Here is a 22,333-nt window from a genome sequence, read left to right on the forward strand (position 1 = left end):
GGAGAGGTAGAAAGGAGGTAGATGAGGGGAGAGGTAGAAAGGAGGTAGATGAGGGGAGAGGTAGAGGGGAGGTAGATGAGAGGTAGATGAGAGGAGAGGTAGTTAGGGGGAGGTAGATGAGAGGAGAGGTAGTTAGGGGGAGGTAGATGAGGGGAGAGGTAGAGGGGAGGTAGATGAGAGGTAGAGGAGAGGTAGATGAGGGGAGAGGTAGAGGGGAGGTAGATGAGGGGAGAGGTAGAGGGGAGGTAGATGAGAGGTAGATGAGGGGGGAGGTAGAGGGGAGGTAGATGAGAGAGGATGTAGATGAAAGGAGGTAGAGGAGAGGAGAGGTAGATGTGAGGAGAGGTAGAGGGGAGGTAGATGAGAGGGGAGGTAGAGGAGAGGAGAGGTAGAAGGGAGGTAGATGAGAGGGGAGGTAGATGAGAGGAGGGAGAGGAGAGGTAGAGGGGAGGTAGATAAGAGGGGAGGTAGATGAGAGGAGGGAGAGGAGAGGTAGATGAGAGGAGAGGTGGAGAGGTAGATGAGAGGAGAGGTAGATGAGAGGAGGGAGAGGAGAGGTAGATGTGAGGAGAGGTAGAAGGGAGGTAGATGAGAGGAGGGAGAGGAGAGGTAGATGTGAGGAGAGGTAGAGGGGAGGTAGATGAGAGGAGGGAGAGGAGAGGTAGATGTGAGGAGAGGTGGAAGGGAGGTAGATGAGAGGAGAGGTAGATGAGAGGAGAGGTAGATGAGAGGACAGGTAGAGGGGAGGTAGATGAGAGGAGAGGTGGAGGGGAGGAGAGGTAGATCAGGAGAGAGGGGCGGGATCACAATGAATAAACAGCGTTGTTGCTCCACCCCTCTGAGATATGGAGGAGAAAACATGAACATCAGGGCTGTGGGGGAGGGTCTTTTTCCAAGCTGTCCTCTTCTGTATTCCCATTGGTCAGTGTCAGCCAATAGCAGCGGAGGGGGGCGGAACGTTAATCTCAGTTTAGATCAGAGTTATTATTGCATTTGTGTTAGACCAGCTTTGTTATATGGTCTGGAGACAGTGGGACTGATGAGAAGACAGGAGGTAAATAACAATAATAATAATAATAACAATACATTTTATTTGTAAATGCACTTTACATTTCATAGAAACCTCAAAGTGCTAAAGGTGGAGGTGGAGGTGGCAGAGATGAAGATTATAAGATTTTCATTGGGAGTGATGAAGAAGGACAGGATTAGGAAGGAGTATATTAGAGGGACAGCTCAGCTTGGACGGTTTGGAGACAAAGCAAGAGAGACAAGATGGAGATGGTTTGGACATGTGTGGAGGAGAGATGCTGGGTATACTGGGAGAAGGATGCTGAATATGGAGCTGCCAGGGAAGAGGAGAAGAGGAAGGCCAAAGAGGAGGTTTATGGAGGTGGTGAGGGAGGACATGCAGGTGGCTGGTGTGACAGAGGAAGATGCAGAGGACAGGAAGAGATGGGAACGGATGATCTGCTGTGGCGCCCCCTAACGGGAGCAGCCAAAAGTAGTAGTAGTAGTAGTAGTAGTAATAGTAGACTCCTGCCTGTGCCCCTGAGCAAGGCAATGGAAAAAACTGGAGTTGGTCCCCAGGCGCTGCAGCTGCCCACTGCTCCTATAAAATAGGATGGATTAAATGCAGAGAACAGCTTCATTGTTTGAACGTCTTGATGCATACTCAGTAATCCAGGTAGTAATCCGGGTAAGAACATCACAGAAGGTTGAATCAGTTCATCTGGACACAGTGTTTATTGACGAAAACGTGTCATCATTATCTAGGTGACCTCTTCATTCTCAGCTGCCTGCAGGTGTCCCCACCCTTATAAACAATACAGTGGCATAGCGACAGAAAACATGCAAGAATCCGTGGTTCAAATTACAAATACAACATCGGTTTATACCATTGCAAAATTTTTGCAAAGTAGAAGATTTGAGAAAACATAACCCACAACGGAAAATACAAAACTGAAAAAACCTGAAATTGATGCTAATCTCCTACTCAAGGATGTCCATCCTAACGAACATTCACAAATCTATACTTCCTCCTAAATCATTTACTCACGGCCATTATGTCTAATCTCTTTATCCCGTCTTAGATCTTCTGATTGTGAATTCCTAATTGTCATTCTTCACATTTCTAAAATAACCTGTATTGTTCAATTCCATTTTTGAGCCAATGTTAATGAAGGTTTTAGCAAATTAACCCTGGATTCATTCACATTAAAATACTGCGTTGGTGGAAGAAAACATGTGTTGTGTGCAGTGAATAGAGTGTCCAGCAGGGGGCTCATCAGCACATTAATCCCGCCTGGTGGACAGCTGGGTGTGTGAACACCAAAACAGCCTTTTATGGCTTAGTCAGTCGTTGTTATATTTCTGTTTGTCAAGAGATGAAAATACAGTGTTTTTTGATTTATTTCTCATAAGAAGTGATGGACCACCAAGCAGAAAAGAAAACCAGCAGTAACAGTGGTCTCTGGGGACCACTGAACATCACCAGTATACCAGCAGTAACCGTGGTCTCTGGGGACCACTGAACATCACCAGTATACCAGCAGTAACAGAGGTCTCTGAGGACCACTGAACATCATGGGTATACCAGCAGTAACAGAGGTCTCTGAGGACCACTGAACATCACCAGTATACCAGCAGTAACCGTGGTCTCTGGGGACCACTGAACATCACCAGTATACCAGCAGTAACCGTGGTCTCTGAGGACCACTGAACATCATGGGTATACCAGCAGTAACAGAGGTCTCTGAGGACCACTGAACATCACCAGTATACCAGCAGTAACAGAGGTCTCTGAGGACCACTGAACATCATGGATATACCAGCAGTAACAGAGGTCTCTGAGGACCACTGAACATCATGGGTATACCAGCAGTAACAGAGGTCTCTGAGGACCACTGAACATCACCAGTATACCAGCAGTAACAGAGGTCTCTGAGGACCACTGAACATCATGGGTATACCAGCAGTAACAGAGGTCTCTGAGGACCACTGAACATTATGGGTATACCAGCAGTAACAGAGGTCTCTGAGGACCACTGAACATCATGGGTATACCAGCAGTAACAGAGGTCTCTGAGGACCACTGAACATCATGGGTATACCAGCAGTAACAGAGGTCTCTGAGGACCACTGAACATCACCAGTATACCAGCAGTAACAGAGGTCTCTGAGGACCACTGAACATCACCAGTATACCAGCAGTAACAGGGGTCTCTGAGGACCACTGAACATCACCAGTATACCAGCAGTAACAGGGGTCTCTGAGGACCACTGAACATCACCAGTATACCAGCAGTAACAGAGGTCTCTGAGGACCACTGAACATCACCAGTATACCAGCAGTAACAGAGGTCTCTGAGGACCACTGAACATCACCAGTATACCAGCAGTAACAGAGGTCTCTGAGGACCACTGAACATCACCAGTATACCAGCAGTAACAGAGGTCTCTGAGGACCACTGAACATCATGGGTATACCAGCAGTAACAGAGGTCTCTGAGGACCACTGAACATCACCAGTATACCAGCAGTAACAGAGGTCTCTGAGGACCACTGAACATCATTGGTATACCAGCAGTAACAGAGGTCTCTGAGGACCACTGAACATCATGGGTATACCAGCAGTAACAGAGGTCTCTGAGGACCACTGAACATCATGGGTATACCAGCAGTAACAGAGGTCTCTGAGGACCACTGAACATCATGGGTATACCAGCAGTAACAGAGGTCTCTGAGGACCACTGAACATCACCAGTATACCAGCAGTAACAGGGGTCTCTGAGGACCACTGAACATCACCAGTATACCAGCAGTAACAGGGGTCTCTGAGGACCACTGGACATCACCAGTATACCAGCAGTAACAGGGGTCTCTGAGGACCACTGAACATCACCAGTATACCAGCAGTAACAGAGGTCTCTGAGGACCACTGAACATCACCAGTATACCAGCAGTAACAGAGGTCTCTGAGGACCACTGAACATCACCAGTATACCAGCAGTAACAGAGGTCTCTGAGGACCACTGAACATCATGGGTATACCAGCAGTAACAGAGGTCTCTGAGGACCACTGAACATCATGGGTATACCAGCAGTAACAGAGGTCTCTGAGGACCACTGAACATCATGGGTATACCAGCAGTAACAGAGGTCTCTGAGGACCACTGAACATCACCAGTATACCAGCAGTAACAGAGGTCTCTGAGGACCACTGAACATCACCAGTATACCAGCAGTAACAGGGGTCTCTGAGGACCACTGAACATCACCAGTATACCAGCAGTAACAGGGGTCTCTGAGGACCACTGAACATCACCAGTATACCAGCAGTAACAGAGGTCTCTGAGGACCACTGAACATCACCAGTATACCAGCAGTAACAGAGGTCTCTGAGGACCACTGAACATCACCAGTATACCAGCAGTAACAGAGGTCTCTGAGGACCACTGAACATCACCAGTATACCAGCAGTAACAGAGGTCTCTGAGGACCACTGAACATCATGGGTATACCAGCAGTAACAGAGGTCTCTGAGGACCACTGAACATCACCAGTATACCAGCAGTAACAGAGGTCTCTGAGGACCACTGAACATCATGGGTATACCAGCAGTAACAGAGGTCTCTGAGGACCACTGAACATCATGGGTATACCAGCAGTAACAGAGGTCTCTGAGGACCACTGAACATCACCAGTATACCAGCAGTAACAGAGGTCTCTGAGGACCACTGAACATCATGGGTATACCAGCAGTAACAGAGGTCTCTGAGGACCACTGAACATCACCAGTATACCAGCAGTAACAGGGGTCTCTGAGGACCACTGAACATCACCAGTATACCAGCAGTAACAGGGGTCTCTGAGGACCACTGAACATCACCAGTATACCAGCAGTAACAGAGGTCTCTGAGGACCACTGAACATCACCAGTATACCAGCAGTAACAGGGGTCTCTGAGGACCACTGAACATCACCAGTATACCAGCAGTAACAGAGGTCTCTGAGGACCACTGAACATCACCAGTATACCAGCAGTAACAGAGGTCTCTGAGGACCACTGAACATCATGGGTATACCAGCAGTAACAGAGGTCTCTGAGGACCACTGAACATCACCAGTATACCAGCAGTAACAGAGGTCTCTGAGGACCACTGAACATCATGGGTATACCAGCAGTAACAGAGGTCTCTGAGGACCACTGAACATCATGGGTATACCAGCAGTAACAGAGGTCTCTGAGGACCACTGAACATCATGGGTATACCAGCAGTAACAGAGGTCTCTGAGGACCACTGAACATCACCAGTATACCAGCAGTAACAGAGGTCTCTGAGGACCAGTGAAAATCACCAGTATACCAGCAGTAACAGAGGTCTCTGAGGACCACTGAACATCACCAGTATACCAGCAGTAACAGAGGTCTCTGGGGACCACTGAACATCACCAATATACCAGCAGTAACAGAGGTCTCGGAGGACCACTGAACATCATGGGTATACCAGCAGTAACAGAGGTCTCTGAGGACCACTGAACATCACCAGTATACCAGCAGTAACAGTGGTCTCTGGGGACCACTGAACATCACCAGTATACCAGCAGTAACAGAGGTCTCTGAGGACCACTGAACATCACCAGTATACCAGCAGTAACAGAGGTCTCTGAGGACCACTGAACATCACCAGTATACCAGCAGTAACAGAGGTCTCTGAGGACCACTGAGCATCATGGGTACACCAGCAGTAACAGAGGTCTCTGAGGACCACTGAACATCACCAGTATACCAGCAGTAACAGGGGTCTCTGAGGACCACTGAACATCACCAGTATACCAGCAGTAACAGAGGTCTCTGAGGACCACTGAACATCACCAGTATACCAGCAGTAACAGAGGTCTCTGAGGACCACTGAACATAATGGGTATACCAGCAGTAACAGAGGTCTCTGAGGACCACTGAACATCATGGGTATACCAGCAGTAACAGAGGTCTCTGAGGACCACTGAACATCACCAGTATACCAGCAGTAACAGAGGTCTCTGGGGACCACTGAACATCACCAGTATACCAGCAGTAACAGAGGTCTCTGGGGACCACCGAACATCACCAGTATACCAGCAGTAACAGAGGTCTCTGAGGACCACTGAACATCACCAGTATACCAGCAGTAACAGAGGTCTCTGGGGACCACTGAACATCACCAGTATACCAGCAGTAACAGAGGTCTCTGGGGACCACTGAACATCACCAGTATACCAGCAGTAACAGAGGTCTCTGGGGACCACTGAACATCACCAGTATACCAGCAGTAACAGAGGTCTCTGGGGACCACTGAACATCACCAGTATACCAGCAGTAACAGAGGTCTCTGAGGACCACTGAACATCACCAGTATACCAGCAGTAACAGAGGTCTCTGGGGACCACTGAACATCACCAGTATACCAGCAGTAACAGAGGTCTCTGAGGACCACTGAACATCACCAGTATACCAGCAGTAACAGAGGTCTCTGAGGACCACTGAACATCATGGGTATACCAGCAGTAACAGAGGTCTCTGAGGACCACTGAACATCATGGGTATACCAGCAGTAACAGAGGTCTCTGAGGACCACTGAACATCATGGGTATACCAGCAGTAACAGAGGTCTCTGAGGACCACTGAACATCACCAGTATACCAGCAGTAACAGAGGTCTCTGAGGACCACTGAACATCACCAGTATACCAGCAGTAACAGGGGTCTCTGAGGACCACTGAACATCACCAGTATACCAGCAGTAACAGGGGTCTCTGAGGACCACTGAACATCATGGGTATACCAGCAGTAACAGAGGTCTCTGAGGACCACTGAACATCACCAGTATACCAGCAGTAACAGAGGTCTCTGGGGACCACTGAACATCACCAGTATACCAGCAGTAACAGAGGTCTCTGAGGACCACTGAACATCACCAGTATACCAGCAGTAACAGAGGTCTCTGAGGACCACTGAACATCATGGGTATACCAGCAGTAACAGAGGTCTCTGAGGACCACTGAACATCATGGGTACACCAGCAGTAACAGAGGTCTCTGAGGACCACTGAACATCACCAGTATACCAGCAGTAACAGTGGTCTCTGGGGACCACTGAACATCATGGGTATACCAGCAGTAACAGTGGTCTCTGGGGACCACTGAACATCATGGGTATACCAGCAGTAACAGTGGTCTCTGGGGACCACTGAACATCACCGGTATACCAGCAGTAACAGTGGTCTCTGGGGACCACTGAACATCATGGGTATACCAGCAGTAACAGAGGTCTCTGGGGACCACTGAACATAATGGGTATACCAGCAGTAACAGAGGTCTCTGAGGACCACTGAACATCATGGGTATACCAGCAGTAACAGAGGTCTCTGAGGACCACTGAACATCACCAGTATACCAGCAGTAACAGAGGTCTCTGGGGACCACTGAACATCACCAGTATACCAGCAGTAACAGAGGTCTCTGAGGACCACTGAACATCATGGGTATACCAGCAGTAACAGAGGTCTCTGAGGACCACTGAACATCACCGGTATACCAGCAGTAACAGAGGTCTCTGAGGACCACTGAACATCATGGGTATACCAGCAGTAACAGAGGTCTCTGGGGACCACTGAACATCATGGGTATACCAGCAGTAACAGAGGTCTCTGAGGACCACTGAACATCACCAGTATACCAGCAGTAACAGAGGTCTCTGAGGACCACTGAACATCATGGGTATACCAGCAGTAACAGAGGTCTCTGAGGACCACTGAACATCACCAGTATACCAGCAGTAACAGAGGTCTCTGAGGACCACTGAACATCATGGGTATACCAGCAGTAACAGTGGTCTCTGAGGACCACTGAACATCACCAGTATACCAGCAGTAACAGAGGTCTCTGGGGACCACTGAACATCACCAGTATACCAGCAGTAACAGAGGTCTCTGGGGACCACTGAACATCACCAGTATACCAGCAGTAACAGAGGTCTCTGGGGACCACTGAACATCACCAGTATACCAGCAGTAACAGAGGTCTCTGGGGACCACTGAACATCACCAGTATACCAGCAGTAACAGAGGTCTCTGGGGACCACTGAACATCATGGGTATACCAGCAGTAACAGAGGTCTCTGAGGACCACTGAACATCACCAGTATACCAGCAGTAACAGAGGTCTCTGGGGACCACTGAACATCACCAGTATACCAGCAGTAACAGAGGTCTCTGGGGACCACTGAACATCACCAGTATACCAGCAGTAACAGAGGTCTCTGAGGACCACTGAACATCACCAGTATACCAGCAGTAACAGAGGTCTCTGGGGACCACTGAACATCACCAGTATACCAGCAGTAACAGAGGTCTCTGGGGACCACTGAACATCACCAGTATACCAGCAGTAACAGAGGTCTCTGAGGACCACTGAACATCACCAGTATACCAGCAGTAACAGAGGTCTCTGAGGACCACTGAACATCACCAGTATACCAGCAGTAACAGAGGTCTCTGGGGACCACTGAACATCATGGGTATACCAGCAGTAACAGAGGTCTCTGGGGACCACTGAACATCATGGGTATACCAGCAGTAACAGAGGTCTCTGGGGACCACTGAACATCACCAGTATACCAGCAGTAACAGAGGTCTCTGAGGACCACTGAACATCACCAGTATACCAGCAGTAACAGAGGTCTCTGGGGACCACTGAACATCATGGGTATACCAGCAGTAACAGAGGTCTCTGGGGACCACTGAACATCACCAGTATACCAGCAGTAACAGAGGTCTCTGAGGACCACTGAACATCATGGGTATACCAGCAGTAACAGAGGTCTCTGAGGACCACTGAACATCACCAGTATACCAGCAGTAACAGAGGTCTCTGAGGACCACTGAACATCACCAGTATACCAGCAGTAACAGAGGTCTCTGGGGACCACTGAACATCATGGGTATACCAGCAGTAACAGAGGTCTCTGAGGACCACTGAACATCACCAGTATACCAGCAGTAACAGAGGTCTCTGGGGACCACTGAACATCACCAGTATACCAGCAGTAACAGAGGTCTCTGAGGACCACTGAACATCATGGGTATACCAGCAGTAACAGAGGTCTCTGGGGACCACTGAACATAACCAGTATACCAGCAGTAACAGAGGTCTCTGAGGACCACTGAACATCACCAGTATACCAGCAGTAACAGAGGTCTCTGAGGACCACTGAACATCATGGGTATACCAGCAGTAACAGAGGTCTCTGAGGACCACTGAACATCATGGGTATACCAGCAGTAACAGAGGTCTCTGAGGACCACTGAACATCATGGGTATACCAGCAGTAACAGAGGTCTCTGAGGACCACTGAACATCATGGGTATACCAGCAGTAACAGAGGTCTCTGGGGACCACTGAACATCACCAGTATACCAGCAGTAACAGAGGTCTCTGAGGACCACTGAACATCATGGGTATACCAGCAGTAACAGAGGTCTCTGGGGACCACTGAACATCATGGGTATACCAGCAGTAACAGAGGTCTCTGAGGACCACTGAACATCATGGGTATACCAGCAGTAACAGAGGTCTCTGGGGACCACTGAACATCACCAGTATACCAGCAGTAACAGAGGTCTCTGAATGTCATGGTTCAAAATAAATACACATCATTCCAGGTGGACTGCCTGCTTGCCTTTTACATATAATAAAATAAACCAGCAGACGTTTCTTTTCAACGGATCAGTAACAGCGGACAGGGTCCCATTCCCTTTAATATCAAGTCATTTCCCATTCCGGTCCACTCCCGCTTCATCAGCCAAACGGGTCTCGGCAGATGAAGATGGAAGGTTTGGGTCAGACTGCTGCTGGTGAGTCATGTGACCTTTGTCTTCCAAACTGAGTGACAAACTCTGACAGGGAGTAGACTCGTCCTGGTCCCATGGCTGGCTCCATGCTGATGAAGTCATCTAGGTTCATTACCGACTCTAAGGAAACACACACACACACACACACACACACACACACACACACACACACATGTAGGGAGGATGGCTGATGAAATGTTGCTTCTGCATCTGATGGTGTGTGTGTGTGTGTGTGTGTGTGTGTGTGTGTGTGTGTGTGTTTTCAGTGTGTAGCTAAAAGACAAATATTCTCTAAAATGCACACACAGTCCACACTTAAGAAACGTCTAGGGGTGTCCGGGTGGCGTAGCGGTCTATTCTGTTGCCTACCAACATGGAGATCTCCGGTTTGAATCCCCATGTTACCTCCGGCTTGGTCAGGCGTCCCTACAGACACAGTTGGCCGTGTCTGCGGGTGGGAAGCCGGATGTGGGTATGTGTCCTGGTTGCTGCACTAGCGCCTCCTCTGGTCGGTCAGGGCGCTTGTTTGGGGGGGGGGACTGGGGGGAATAGCGTGATCCTCCCACGTGCTACGTCCCCCTGGTGAAACTCCTCACTGTCAGGTGAAAAGAAATGGCTGGCACCTCCACAGGTATGGGAGGAGACATGTGGTAGTCTGCAGCCTCCCTGGATCAGCAGAGGGGGTGGAGCAGAGACCGGCATGGCTCAGAAAGCAGGGTGATTGGCCAAGTACAGCTGGGGAGAAAAAAAAGGGGGGGGAGGCCTAGAAGAGGACAGGCGAAGCTGGCGTTTGTTTCACAGAGCCTTGTGTATTCTGCTTCTAGGGTGGAGAAGTGTGTGGTGTTACATCAGGGGGCCTTGCTTCCCTGCAGAAAAAACCCATTCTTCTTCCTGAGGACAACGTCATGTGACTGGCCCTTGGAGCCTTTTTCTAAGCATTGGATGGTCACAGATCTGTCCAGGCTGAATCATCACGATGAACAGTTAGAAGCTCACCGAAAACAATCTGGTTTCTTGAATAAACTTCAGTGGTACAAGACTGTGTCCATACAGACCAGTCAACTACAAGTCCCAGTGTGCATTGTGTTAAAGAAACAGCCAATCATGGAGCTTGTAATTCTGTCGGTCATGCTGGTGATGAAGCATTGTAGCTAGCTATACTCTCTGGATAAAATATTTCCAAAGCAATTTTAATCAACTCAACAACAGGAACGATGGTTTGTTCCTGACTGACGCCACTGCCCCGAAAAATGTCAACTTTAATTCTACCGCTCTCCTTCCACTTACTCCTCCAAGGAGTGAGTGGTGGACTCTCCAGCGTTGTAATCCAAGCTGCAGCTGGTAAATGCAAAAGAAGGAGGGTGTGAACCTGCGACTCTATCTGAACCTTCCTTTCATTTGATTTCTGGTGTGTGGAAGAGCAGACAGGAGGCCCCGGTGTGCAGGATGTGCAGAGAGGTTCTGGTGGGAAGACGGAGGAGGTACCTGCAGTGTGAATTGGAAGGTATGGAGGGGGGGGCATGCGCCAGGCTCCCTCAGTGTCCTTCATGTGGGAGCGGTCCGATGCAAACGTCTTCAGGAAGTCCTCAGATGACACCACACGCAGCTTCCTGTCAGAGAGCGAATGAGAGTTCCAGTCTGGTCGTTGTAAAGACTCGCTTATCAACGACCAGATATTTATTCCCAACACTTCCTGCTTCTCTGATGCTCATCTCTGATTCTGACACATCCTTTTACTTCATTTTATCGCTGCTCTGTTTTTATGACTGTTCCTTTCTGTTTATCTGTGTGTTTATATCAATGATGGACACGCCTGTCTCTCTTTCATTCAGATGGAAAGTGAGCTTGGGTGTCCAGAAAAAAAATGTATCACTGTTATTTATAGTAGTAGTAGTAGTACTACCAGTATCAATCGAAGCAGCAGTAATTGTAGTTGAATGACGTTGTTGTCAAGGCAGGGGGTCGCAACGTATCCTACCTGTGGAAGTTGGACTTGATTTGCTGGTCAGAGCGGAACGCCTGGGCGGCGTACAGCTGGAGGTCGCAGGGGAACGGCAGTGTGGAGTCCAAGTCATAAATGAAACTCTGCCCCCACCGCACGCTAACGTGGAGCAAGATCACATGATAATCCTGGAGTAAACACAGACAAAACAAACCCACATTGAGGAAGAAAAAACCAGCAGGAGTCAACATGGCTGTCTCAGCTCCACCTCAGACTAACATGAAGGTAAAAACAAACAGGAGCTGAAAGGAGACGGAGGACAGAACCAGCAACGACTGACACGTCACACTGGCATATTTAAAAAAACCTCATTGTCAGTAACAACCCTCTAGTGCAAGACCATCACAGCATATATGGTGATATTATTTAACCTTTATTCAACCAGAAAAGTACCACCGAGATTCAAAATATTTTTTGCAGGAGTGTCCTGGACATAAGTAGTAGTAGCACAGATCAAAAAACAAAATGTTCATTAACAACAACTGCAAGGAACAAGTGCAGTAAACCACAGAAAGTTGAATCACTTCCTGTGGGCACAACGCTGATTGACAGATACGTTTCATCATCATCTAAGTGACGTCTTCAGTCTCACCTGACTGCAGGTGTCCCCACCCTTATAAACAATACAGTGACTGCAGGTGTCCCCACCCTTATAAACAATACAGTGACTGCAGGTGTCCCCACCCTTATAAACAATATAGTGACTGCAGGTGTCCCCACCCTTATAAACAATACAGTGACTGCAGGTGTCCCCACCCTTATAAACAATACAGTGACTGCAGGTGTCCCCACCCTTATAAACAATACAGTGACTGCAGGTGTCCCCACCCTTATAAACAATACAGTGACTGCAGGTGTCCCACCCTTATAAACAATACAGTGACTGCAGGTGTCCCCACCCTTATAAACAATACAGTGACTGCAGGTGTCCCCACCCTTATAAACAATACAGTGATTACAGGTGTCCCCACCCTTATAAACAATACAGTGACTGCAGGTGTCCCCACCCTTATAAACAATACAGTGACTGCAGGTGTCCCCACCCTTATAAACAATACAGTGACTGCAGGTGTCCCCACCCTTATAAACAATACAGTGACTGCAGGTGTCCCACCCTTATAAACAATACAGTGACTGCAGGTACCCCACCCTTATAAACAATACAGTGACTACAGGTGTCCCCACCCTTATAAACAATACAGTGACTGCAGGTGTCCCCACCCTTATAAACAATACAGTGACTGCAGGTGTCCCACCCTTATAAACAATACAGTGACTGCAGGTGTCCCCACCCTTATAAACAATACAGTGACTGCAGGTGTCCCCACCCTTATAAACAATACAGTGACTGCAGATGTCCCCACCCTTATAAACAATACAGTGACTGCAGGTGTCCCCACCCTTATAAACAATACAGTGACTGCAGGTACCCCCACCCTAATAAACAATACAGTGACTGCAGGTGTCCCCACCCTTATAAACAATACAGTGACTGCAGGTGTCCCCACCCTTATAAACAATACAGTGACTGCAGGTGTCCCCACCCTTATAAACAATACAGTGACTGCAGGTGTCCCCACCCTTATAAACAATACAGTGACTGCAGGTGTCCCCACCCTTATAAACAATACAGTGACTGCAGGTACCCCCACCCTAATAAACAATACAGTGACTGCAGGTGTCCCCACCCTTATAAACAATACAGTGACTGCAGGTTTCCCCACCCTTATAAACAATACAGTGACTGCAGGTGTCCCCACCCTTATAAACAATACAGTGACTGCAGGTGTCCCCACCCTTATAAACAGAACAGTGACTGCAGGTACCCCCACCCTTATAAACAATACAGTGACTGCAGGTACCCCACCCTTATAAACAATACAGTGACTGCAGGTACCTCGCCCTTATAAACAATACAGATGCATAACGACTGAAACCAACGAATCAGCTTTCTGTGAGTCTCTTACCTGGACTACTGAGCATGCATCAAAACAAGTGCAATAAAAGAAGTTTCCAATACATGAGAGCAAAAATAAGATTAAAAATATGATTGTTCAATTTGCATCACTTAGCTGTAAAGCACTTTGTATGTAATTTTTTTAAAGAGCTACAAAAAACATTGTTATTGTTGTGACTATTATTATTATTGTCACAACACTACCAACCCAGATCACTGGTTCATCCTCTTGTCCGGACTTCTGTTTCCAGAGAGGAATCTGTTGGGGACACAAACAAAAGAAATGTAATAATGTTTACATACATTATGTATTTACATTACATACATTATATTTACATATTTAGCACTGCTGTACAGCTATGACATAGCTCACCATTCTTCTCTCGTTGGATATGAAAACCACATGAACTTCTCCGGCCGGTACTTGTTTCTGTGCACTGATGAACTCACACAGTTTCCACACGTTTTCTTCGCTAAAGAAGAACAGCAAACGTTAGACTGACGTGTCCTGCAGCAGATTAATGTTAGACTGACGTGTCCTGCAGCAGATTAATGTTAGACTGACGTGTCCTGCAGCAGATTAATGTTAGACTGACGTGTCCTGCAGCAGATTAATGTTAGACTGACGTGTCCTGCAGCAGATTAATGTTAGACTGACGTGTCCTGCAGCAGATTAATGTTAGACTGACGTGTCCTGCAGCAGATTAATGTTAGACTGACGTGTCCTGCAGCAGATTAATGTTAGACTGACGTGTCCTGCAGCAGATTAATGTTAGACTGACGTGTCCTGCAGCAGATTAATGTTAGACTGACGTGTCCTGCAGCAGATTAATGTTAGACTGACGTGTCCTGCAGCATATTAATGTTAGACTGACGTGTCCTGCAGCATACGTGTCCTGCAGCAGATTAATGTTAGACTGACGTGTCCTGCAGCAGATTAATGTTAGACTGACGTGTCCTGCAGCAGATTAATGTTAGACTGACGTGTCCTGCAGCAGATTAATGTTAGACTGACGTGTCCTGCAGCAGATTAATGTTAGACTGACGTGTCCTGCAGCATATTAATGTTAGACTGACGTGTCCTGCAGCATACGTGTCCTGCAGCAGATTAATGTTAGACTGACGTGTCCTGCAGCAGATTAATGTTAGACTGACGTGTCCTGCAGCAGATTAATGTTAGACTGACGTGTCCTGCAGCAGATTAATGTTAGACTGACGTGTCCTGCAGCAGATTAATGTTAGACTGACGTGTCCTGCAGCAGGTAAAAGAGTAAAGTGAGGAACCGTGTGGCTGCGTGTAAACAGGCATGCGGGTGCGGGTTAGGGTGGTGGGTGCGGGTTAGGGTGGTGGGTGCGGGTGCGGGTTAGGGTGGTGGGTGCGGGTGTGGGTGCGGGTTAGGGTGGTGGGTGCGGGTGTGGGTGCAGGCTACCAGTAGCAGCGGGTGTAAACGCAGTCGTCTTTGTGCGGAGTGACGCAGACGTAGTCGGAGGTGAAATCCTGCCCGAACATGACGGAACACTAGAAAATTATCAAATTAGTAAAAAAAAACAAAAAAACAAACAAGAAACATGACGGAACACTAGAAAAGTGTCGAACTAGTAAACAACATCACACTGACGTCATCCGGTACGTCTACGGGTCGTGACGGTTTTGCGTTACGTTAAATGCGGTCCGGCGGAAACAAACACATCTCGCTACTTAGTTCCTTTTCACGTCTTTATTAGTAATCGTAATCCCCTAATTATGATTGGGGGGAAAACGATGGCCAAGAAACGATTAACCTCCATGTTCGATTCTGTTCTCAGGCGGTTCGGTTCTTATGCGTTTAGTTCATCAGTCCTGATCGGGCTCAGACCGGCAAGGCGGATGTTGCGCGTGCCTAGATCATGAACACTGCCACGTGGGTTGGGGTTCTCGCTCCCCGCTGCTCTCTGTGTAACCACCAGGCGGCATGCTACTATGTTACTCTTACACACGCGCTAACGTCCACGTCCACGAGTCGGTGAATAACACCCGGCCTGGTTTATCACCCCCGCGTGTCCCCCCACCCCCGGGCCCAGGACGCGTGGTACCCTTTCTCCTTACTCCACCTGAAACCATACTCTGATTCTCGTGTCCACGCGTGTCGTCTGCCCTGAGAGAGACGGAGAGATGGACAGACGGAGAGACGGGGAGACGGAGAGATGGAGAGACGGAGACGGAGAGATGGAGAGACGGAGAGACCGAGAGATGGAGAGACCGAGAGATGGAGAGACGGAGAGACGGAGAGATGGAGAGACGGAGAGACGGAGACGGAGAGACGGAGAGATGGAGACGGAGAGATGGAGAGATGGAGAGACAGAGAGATGGAGAGATGGAGACGGAGAGATGGAGAGACGGAGAGATGGACAGACGGAGAGACGGAGAGATGGAGACGGAGAGATGGAGAGACGGAGAGATGGACAGACGGAGAGACGGAGAGATGGAGAGACCGAGAGACGGACAGACGGAGAGATGGAGAGACGGAGAGATGGCGAGACGGAGAGATGGCGACGGAGAGATGGCGACGGAGAGATGGAGAGACGGAGAGACAGAGAGATGGACAGACGGAGAGATGGACAGACGGACAGACGGACAGACGGAGAGATGGAGAGACGGAGAGATGGCGACGGAGAGATGGAGAGACGGAGAGATGGAGACGGAGAGATGGAGAGACGGAGAGACAGAGAGATGGACAGACGGAGAGATGGACAGACGGAGAGATGGACAGACGGAGAGACGGAGAGACAGAGAGATGGACAGACGGAGAGATGGAGTACTGCCATACCTCTCGTTCTGTCGTCAGTCACATTTCACACGGTTGGTTTTAGTTTCATGTCACTGAACAAACCACAGAAGACGCCTGCTGAGCTGAGTCTAACGACGTCTGCTGCTCGCGGACGACAGTGGGGGGAGGGGGGAGGAGGGGGAGACGAACGGTATTACGCTTGCACGTGGCGGCTGGCCTTGACTACGGTCTGTGCTCAGTATTGTGGCCAATTCGGGGGGCAGCCAGCAACCGCCGCAGCCGGGACGCGAACCCGGGTCTCCTGCACAACGGGCGACAACGCTAACCAGTCGACTAAAGCATCCAAGTCTAGTCCTCCGTGGTCTTTACACTACCTACCCCCCCCCTCCTGCGGGAAGCGCGTCCCCGTGCTACAGCATATCAGCTCTCTCATGCCTCTGGGCGCACGCGCTTACAAATAACAGATGGACACTAAAACATTTTCTGGCACTTATACCAGAAAATCCTCCAATCAAGACTAGCCCTGAAGAGATCGAAGATTTCCTGGCAATGCTACTCTTCATGGGTATTTTCAACTTCCCAGCCATAGATGACTACTGGCACCATGAGTCACGTTTCGACGTGATAGCTGATATCATGCCGAAGAACACATTCAAGCTGTTACGCCGGTTCATTCACTTCAGTGATAATCAGCAGTGCAATGACAGTCCAGACCGATTCTACAGTGTCCACCCCCTTTTGGAGATGCTTCGTGAGCAGTGTCTCCTGATCCCATCCACTAACAAGCACAGTGTGGATGAGGTCATGGTGGCATATAAAGGCACAAGGGCTGACAGTCTCCATCAATATATTGCCAACAAGCCAAACACGCGGGGCTTTAAATTGTTCTGGGGCATCAAAGGGCATCCACATTTTTCAATGTTGCCCTAAGTGAACAGGAGCAGGAGCTGCCTCTAGGGGCCAAAGTGGTGACATTATGCAAAACCATAACCCGCAAGTTGCTCCTTGCCCTCCTGTGTTGACCTTCGTCTGAACTATTGTTAAACTACGCCGGTTTTCGGCTAACTCTTTCTCTGCCTGGTGTCGTGCGCTTTGGGGGTCTTCCACAAACCCTAACAAAACGAAGTCTAACAAGTGATGTTGTGATGACCTGCTTTGACCCACACAGACTAACTGAACTGGTAGTCGACGCAAGTCCAGTAGGTCTTGGGGCTGTGTTGGCACAAAGGAATGGCCCAAATAAACCAGCTAGAGTGATAAGCTGTGCAAGTAGAGCGCTGTCCCCCATTGAACAAAAATACTCACAAACAGAACGGGAAGCACTTGCGATTGTGTGGGGCTGTGAACATTTTCACATATACCTTTACAGAGCACCCTTTACACTTATCAGTGATCACAAACCGTTGGAATGGATTTTCCACAACCCCAAATCCAAGCCACCTGCTCGTATAGAACGCTGGAGTCTATGTCTGCAGCCTTACAACTGCACAGTCTGCTACAAGTCTGGTAAGGACAACCCGGCAGACTATATGTCACGCCACCCTGCATGAGTACCACATATCTCTCATCACATTTCAGACAATGAAAGACAAGCGGAAGAGTATGTCAACTTTGTTACAGCAAATGCTGTCCCTAAGGCAAGGAAACCGAGTGAAATTCAAGAGGCGACCAAAACTGACCGCACTGTGTGCAAAGTCATTCGACTCATCAAAGAAGGCTCATGGGAGTCACTGTCCGAAAAGCAAGATGTTGCTGACGGAGTGGATTTTGCTGCTCTCATGTCATTCAAGAAAATCAAAGATGAACTAATTGTGACTGCTATGGATGACACTGTGCTACGAGGCATGAGGATTGTTGTCCCTCATTCGTTACAAATCAGGGCCTTGTCACTGGCACACAAAGGTCATCAGGGGGTGATCAAAACTAAGAAGTTGATCAGAAAGAAAGTCTGGTTCCCTAGCATTGACAGACAAGTAGAAACCATGATCGTTGGCTGCATCCCATGCCAGGCTGTTGTGCCTAATCACATGCAAGAACCTCTCCGCATGTCTGCGCTACCACCGTCAAAATGGGGAAAAAGTTGGTGTGGACTTCTGTGGTCCATTCCCTTCTGGTGATTACCTTTTGGTGGTCATAGATGAATACACCAGGTATCCAGAGGTAGAGAGTTGCAGTCCACGTCAGCCAGAGCCACGATCCCTAAACTTGACAAAATATTCTCTACACTGGGAATTCCACTGGAGGTCAAAACTGACAACGGCCCACCCTTCCAGAGCTTGGAATATGCAGACTTGGCTACATACTTGGGTTTCAGGCATAGGAAGATAACTCCGATGTGCCTAAGGCCAATGCTGAGGCTGAAAGCTTCATGCGTACCCTTGAAAAGACCATACATGCTGCCCACGTCGCCTGTGAAGGTTGCCCATGGAAACAGACTCTGTACACATTTCTCCACAACTACTGTGCCACGCCTCACTGCTCAACTGGAATGGCGCCTGCAGATGTGCTGTTCGGTAGGCCCCTCAGAATCAAGCTGCCTGAATCTCCTCTTCCCTTCCAGTCTCAGGCTGGTGCAAAGTTACAACAAGCAGATGCAGTGGCAAAGAACAGGATGAAACACAATGCTGACACCATGCGCCATGCTGCTCCTTTGGCTGTGAAAGTAGGTGACAGGGCCCTGTGTCATCAAAAGAAGGAGGGGAAGCTATGCCTGCTTACAATCCCCGCCCATACAGGGTCATCGCCATCAAAGGCCCCATGGTGACAGCCAAACACAATGACCATGTCATCACCAGAAACTCATCCCACTTCAAGATCCTCCCAGTGGCTGAAAATCACCACTTTCAGCAATGTGGTTTGAAAGGCATGGACTGGACCGAAATCCACCCTGAACAAATCCCAAAGCCCTTAGCCCCTAAGCCCCCTGAGCCACAGTCACCTGTTCAGAGATACCCAGGCTGGGAGGAACAGCGTGATCCTCCCACGCGCTACGTCCCCCTGGTGAAACTCCTCACTTGTCAGGTGAAAAGAAGGGGCTGGTGATGCCACATGTATCGGAGGAGGCATGTGGTAGACTGCAGCCCTCCCCGGACGGGTAGAGGGGGTGGAGCAGCGACCGTGGCGGCTTGGAAGAGAGGGGTAATTGGCCAAGTACAATCAGGGAGAAAAAGTTTGGGGGGGGGGGGAGAGGCAGAGGTGGTACCGTCCTGATCATCTGCACACATGTGACTGTGTAACATGCCTTCAGCTGGCTCACCTTGTCACCTTGTGCATTGTTGACAGTTTCCGGACATTTTAAAGACTAAATTAAACAATTAACTGAACAAATCATCAACAGATAAATCAAGAAGGAAAACAATCTTTCTTTCAGCCCCACAAATCTTTGCTGCCTTTGTGTCACATTTTCAAATTCTGTTAGTGTCTCTAGAACTTTCTAAATCTGAACCTGTTGAAGATGTTTTCAGTACTTTTTTGTATTTGATTATCGTTTGTCTTTCTTCCAAAGCTGTGACTATTTTATAGCAAGGAAAGACAAACAGCGTCCCAGTGTCCACCATAAACAGCGTCCCAGTATCCACCACAAACAGTGTCCCAGTGTCCACAACAAACAGCATCCCAGTGTCCAAAGCAAACAGTGTCCCAGTGTCCACAACAATCAGCGTCCCAGTGTCCACAACAAACAGCGTCCACAACAATCAGCGTCCCAGTGTCCACAACAAACAGCGTCCCAGTGTCCACAGCAAACAGCGTCCCAGTGTCCACAGCAAACAGCGTCCCAGTGTCCACCACAAACAGTGTCCCAGTGTCCACAACAAACAGCATCCCAGTGTCCAAAGCAAACAGTGTCCCAGTGTCCACAACAAACAGTGTCCCAGTGTCCACAACAAACAGTGTCCCAGCGTCCACAACAAACAGCATCCCAGTATCCACCACAAACAGCGTCCCAGTATCCACCACAAACAGTGTCCCAGTGTCCACCACAAACAGCGTCCCAGTATCCACCACAAACAGTGTCCCAGTGTCCACTACAAATAGCGTCCCAGTGTCCACAACAAAGAGCATCCCAGTGTCCAAAGCAAACAGTGTCCCAGTGTCCACAGCAAACAGTGTCCCAGTGTCCACAGCAAACAGTGTCCCAGTGTCCACAGCAAACGCTCGTGTTTTTCTACTGTGACCTTTTTTGTTCTGTTGTTGTTTGTTATCTAATGAAATCTGAATTACACAAACTTTAATTATCCCTGGTCTCAGGGGGCAGTCAAAAATGAATTATCCCTGGTCTCAGGGGGCAGTTAAAAATGAATTATCCCTGGTCTCAGGGGGCAGTTAAAAATGAATTATCCCTGGTCTCAGGGGGCAGTTAAACATTTCTGTGGGGAAGTTCGATTAAAACTTGACTCCTCATCCTGTCTTGCACTATGACTCTGATCCTCTCCATCACTGGTTGTGTGTTACTGTCAGACCTGACAGGTTTACCACATCTCATCAGTAACATGAGTTGTGTTACTGTCAAACCTGACAGGTTTACCACATCTCATCAGTAACATGAGTTGTGTTACTGTCAGACCTGACAGGTTTACCACATCTCATCAGTAACATGAGTTGTGTTACTGTCAGACCTGACAGGTTTACCACATCTCATCAGTAACATGAGTTGTTACTTTGGAACCGCCTATAATGGTCAGGTGACGTCTGCACCGTCTCACCTGCTGTCTTGATTCTCCCTCTTGCAAACTTGCCTTACAGCCATTGCTGATTGGGCTGCAGCCTTCATTTAGGAACCCTGCTGAAGAACTTGGACATGCTTGAATGCAAAAGAAACAACACCCGTCTGTCTGAACAGCCTGGAAACACTAGGGAGTTGCTGTCTGACACATTCCCACTGAAGGGAGAATACTGCACTTTGGAGGGAAGGGCAGTGAAAGGAACAGCTCCTTCCTATCTCCGGGCCATGGTCAAGCCCTACACCGCCCCCCCCCCGACCACTTCGCTCTGCTGCCCGGGACGCCTGGTTGCCCCGTCGCTCAGAGGCCCCTGCTGCCGATCGACCCGGTCCCGGCTCTGTTGTGTCCTGGCCCCACAGTGGTGGACTGAACTCCCCACTGATGTCAGGACAGCGGAGTTGCTGCCCATCTTTCGGTGCAGGTTGAAAACTCACCTCTTCAAGAACTACTACCCTGTTATTTGTTCTTAGCACTTATCGTATTCACTCATTTAAAAAAAAACTCTTCCTTGAACTTTTACTTTAGCACTGGTTTTGCTCTTAGATGCTTGTTTAGATGCACTTATGACCTCTGGTGACTAGTAGTTCTCCTGATCTCCTACGTTAAATGATGCACTTACTGTAAGTCGCTTTGGATAAAAGCGTCGGCTAAATTACTGTAATGTCATGTAAGGTAATGTAATGCTTTGCTTAGTGTTTAGCAGCAGAGATGCTTTGCTTAGTGTTTAGCAGTGGGGATGCTTTGCTTAGTGTTTAGCAGTGAGGATGCTTTGCTTAGTGTTTAGCAGTGAGGATGCTTTGCTTAGTGTTTAGCAGTGGGGATGCTTTGCTTAGTGTTTAGCAGTGAGGATGCTTTGCTTAGTGTTTAGCAGTGGGGATGCTTTGCTTAGTGTTTAGCAGTGGGGATGCTTTGCTTAGTGTTTAGCAGTGGGGATGCTTTGCTTAGGGTTTAGCAGCAGAGATGCTTTGCTTAGTGTTTAGCAGCGGGGATGCTTTG

General features: G+C 48.6%; 1 protein-coding gene across 2 annotated transcripts; it reads right to left on the minus strand.

Moving 5' to 3' along the window:
* Positions 1–9,573: 9,573 nt before the first annotated feature.
* Positions 9,574–15,462, minus strand: ntaq1 (N-terminal glutamine amidase 1). 2 transcript variants are annotated; one of them, XM_056297875.1, is made up of 6 exons: positions 15,279–15,462; positions 14,222–14,321; positions 14,057–14,107; positions 11,868–12,019; positions 11,375–11,499; positions 9,574–10,009 (listed from the first exon to the last, which is right to left on the minus strand). In XM_056297875.1, exons 1-6 carry the CDS (start codon positions 15,356–15,358, stop codon positions 9,879–9,881), a joined length of 639 nt encoding a protein of 212 aa, XP_056153850.1. In that variant the 5' UTR covers positions 15,359–15,462; the 3' UTR covers positions 9,574–9,878. The 2 variants fall into 2 exon arrangements, with proteins under 2 accessions (XP_056153850.1, XP_056153849.1); XM_056297874.1 differs by having other exon boundaries at positions 11,375–11,547.
* Between the last annotated feature and the right edge of the window lie 6,871 nt (positions 15,463–22,333).

This window comes from Lampris incognitus, chromosome 18, assembly GCF_029633865.1.
Source record: "Lampris incognitus isolate fLamInc1 chromosome 18, fLamInc1.hap2, whole genome shotgun sequence".
In the NCBI taxonomy this organism is placed as follows: Eukaryota; Metazoa; Chordata; class Actinopteri; order Lampriformes; family Lampridae; genus Lampris; species Lampris incognitus.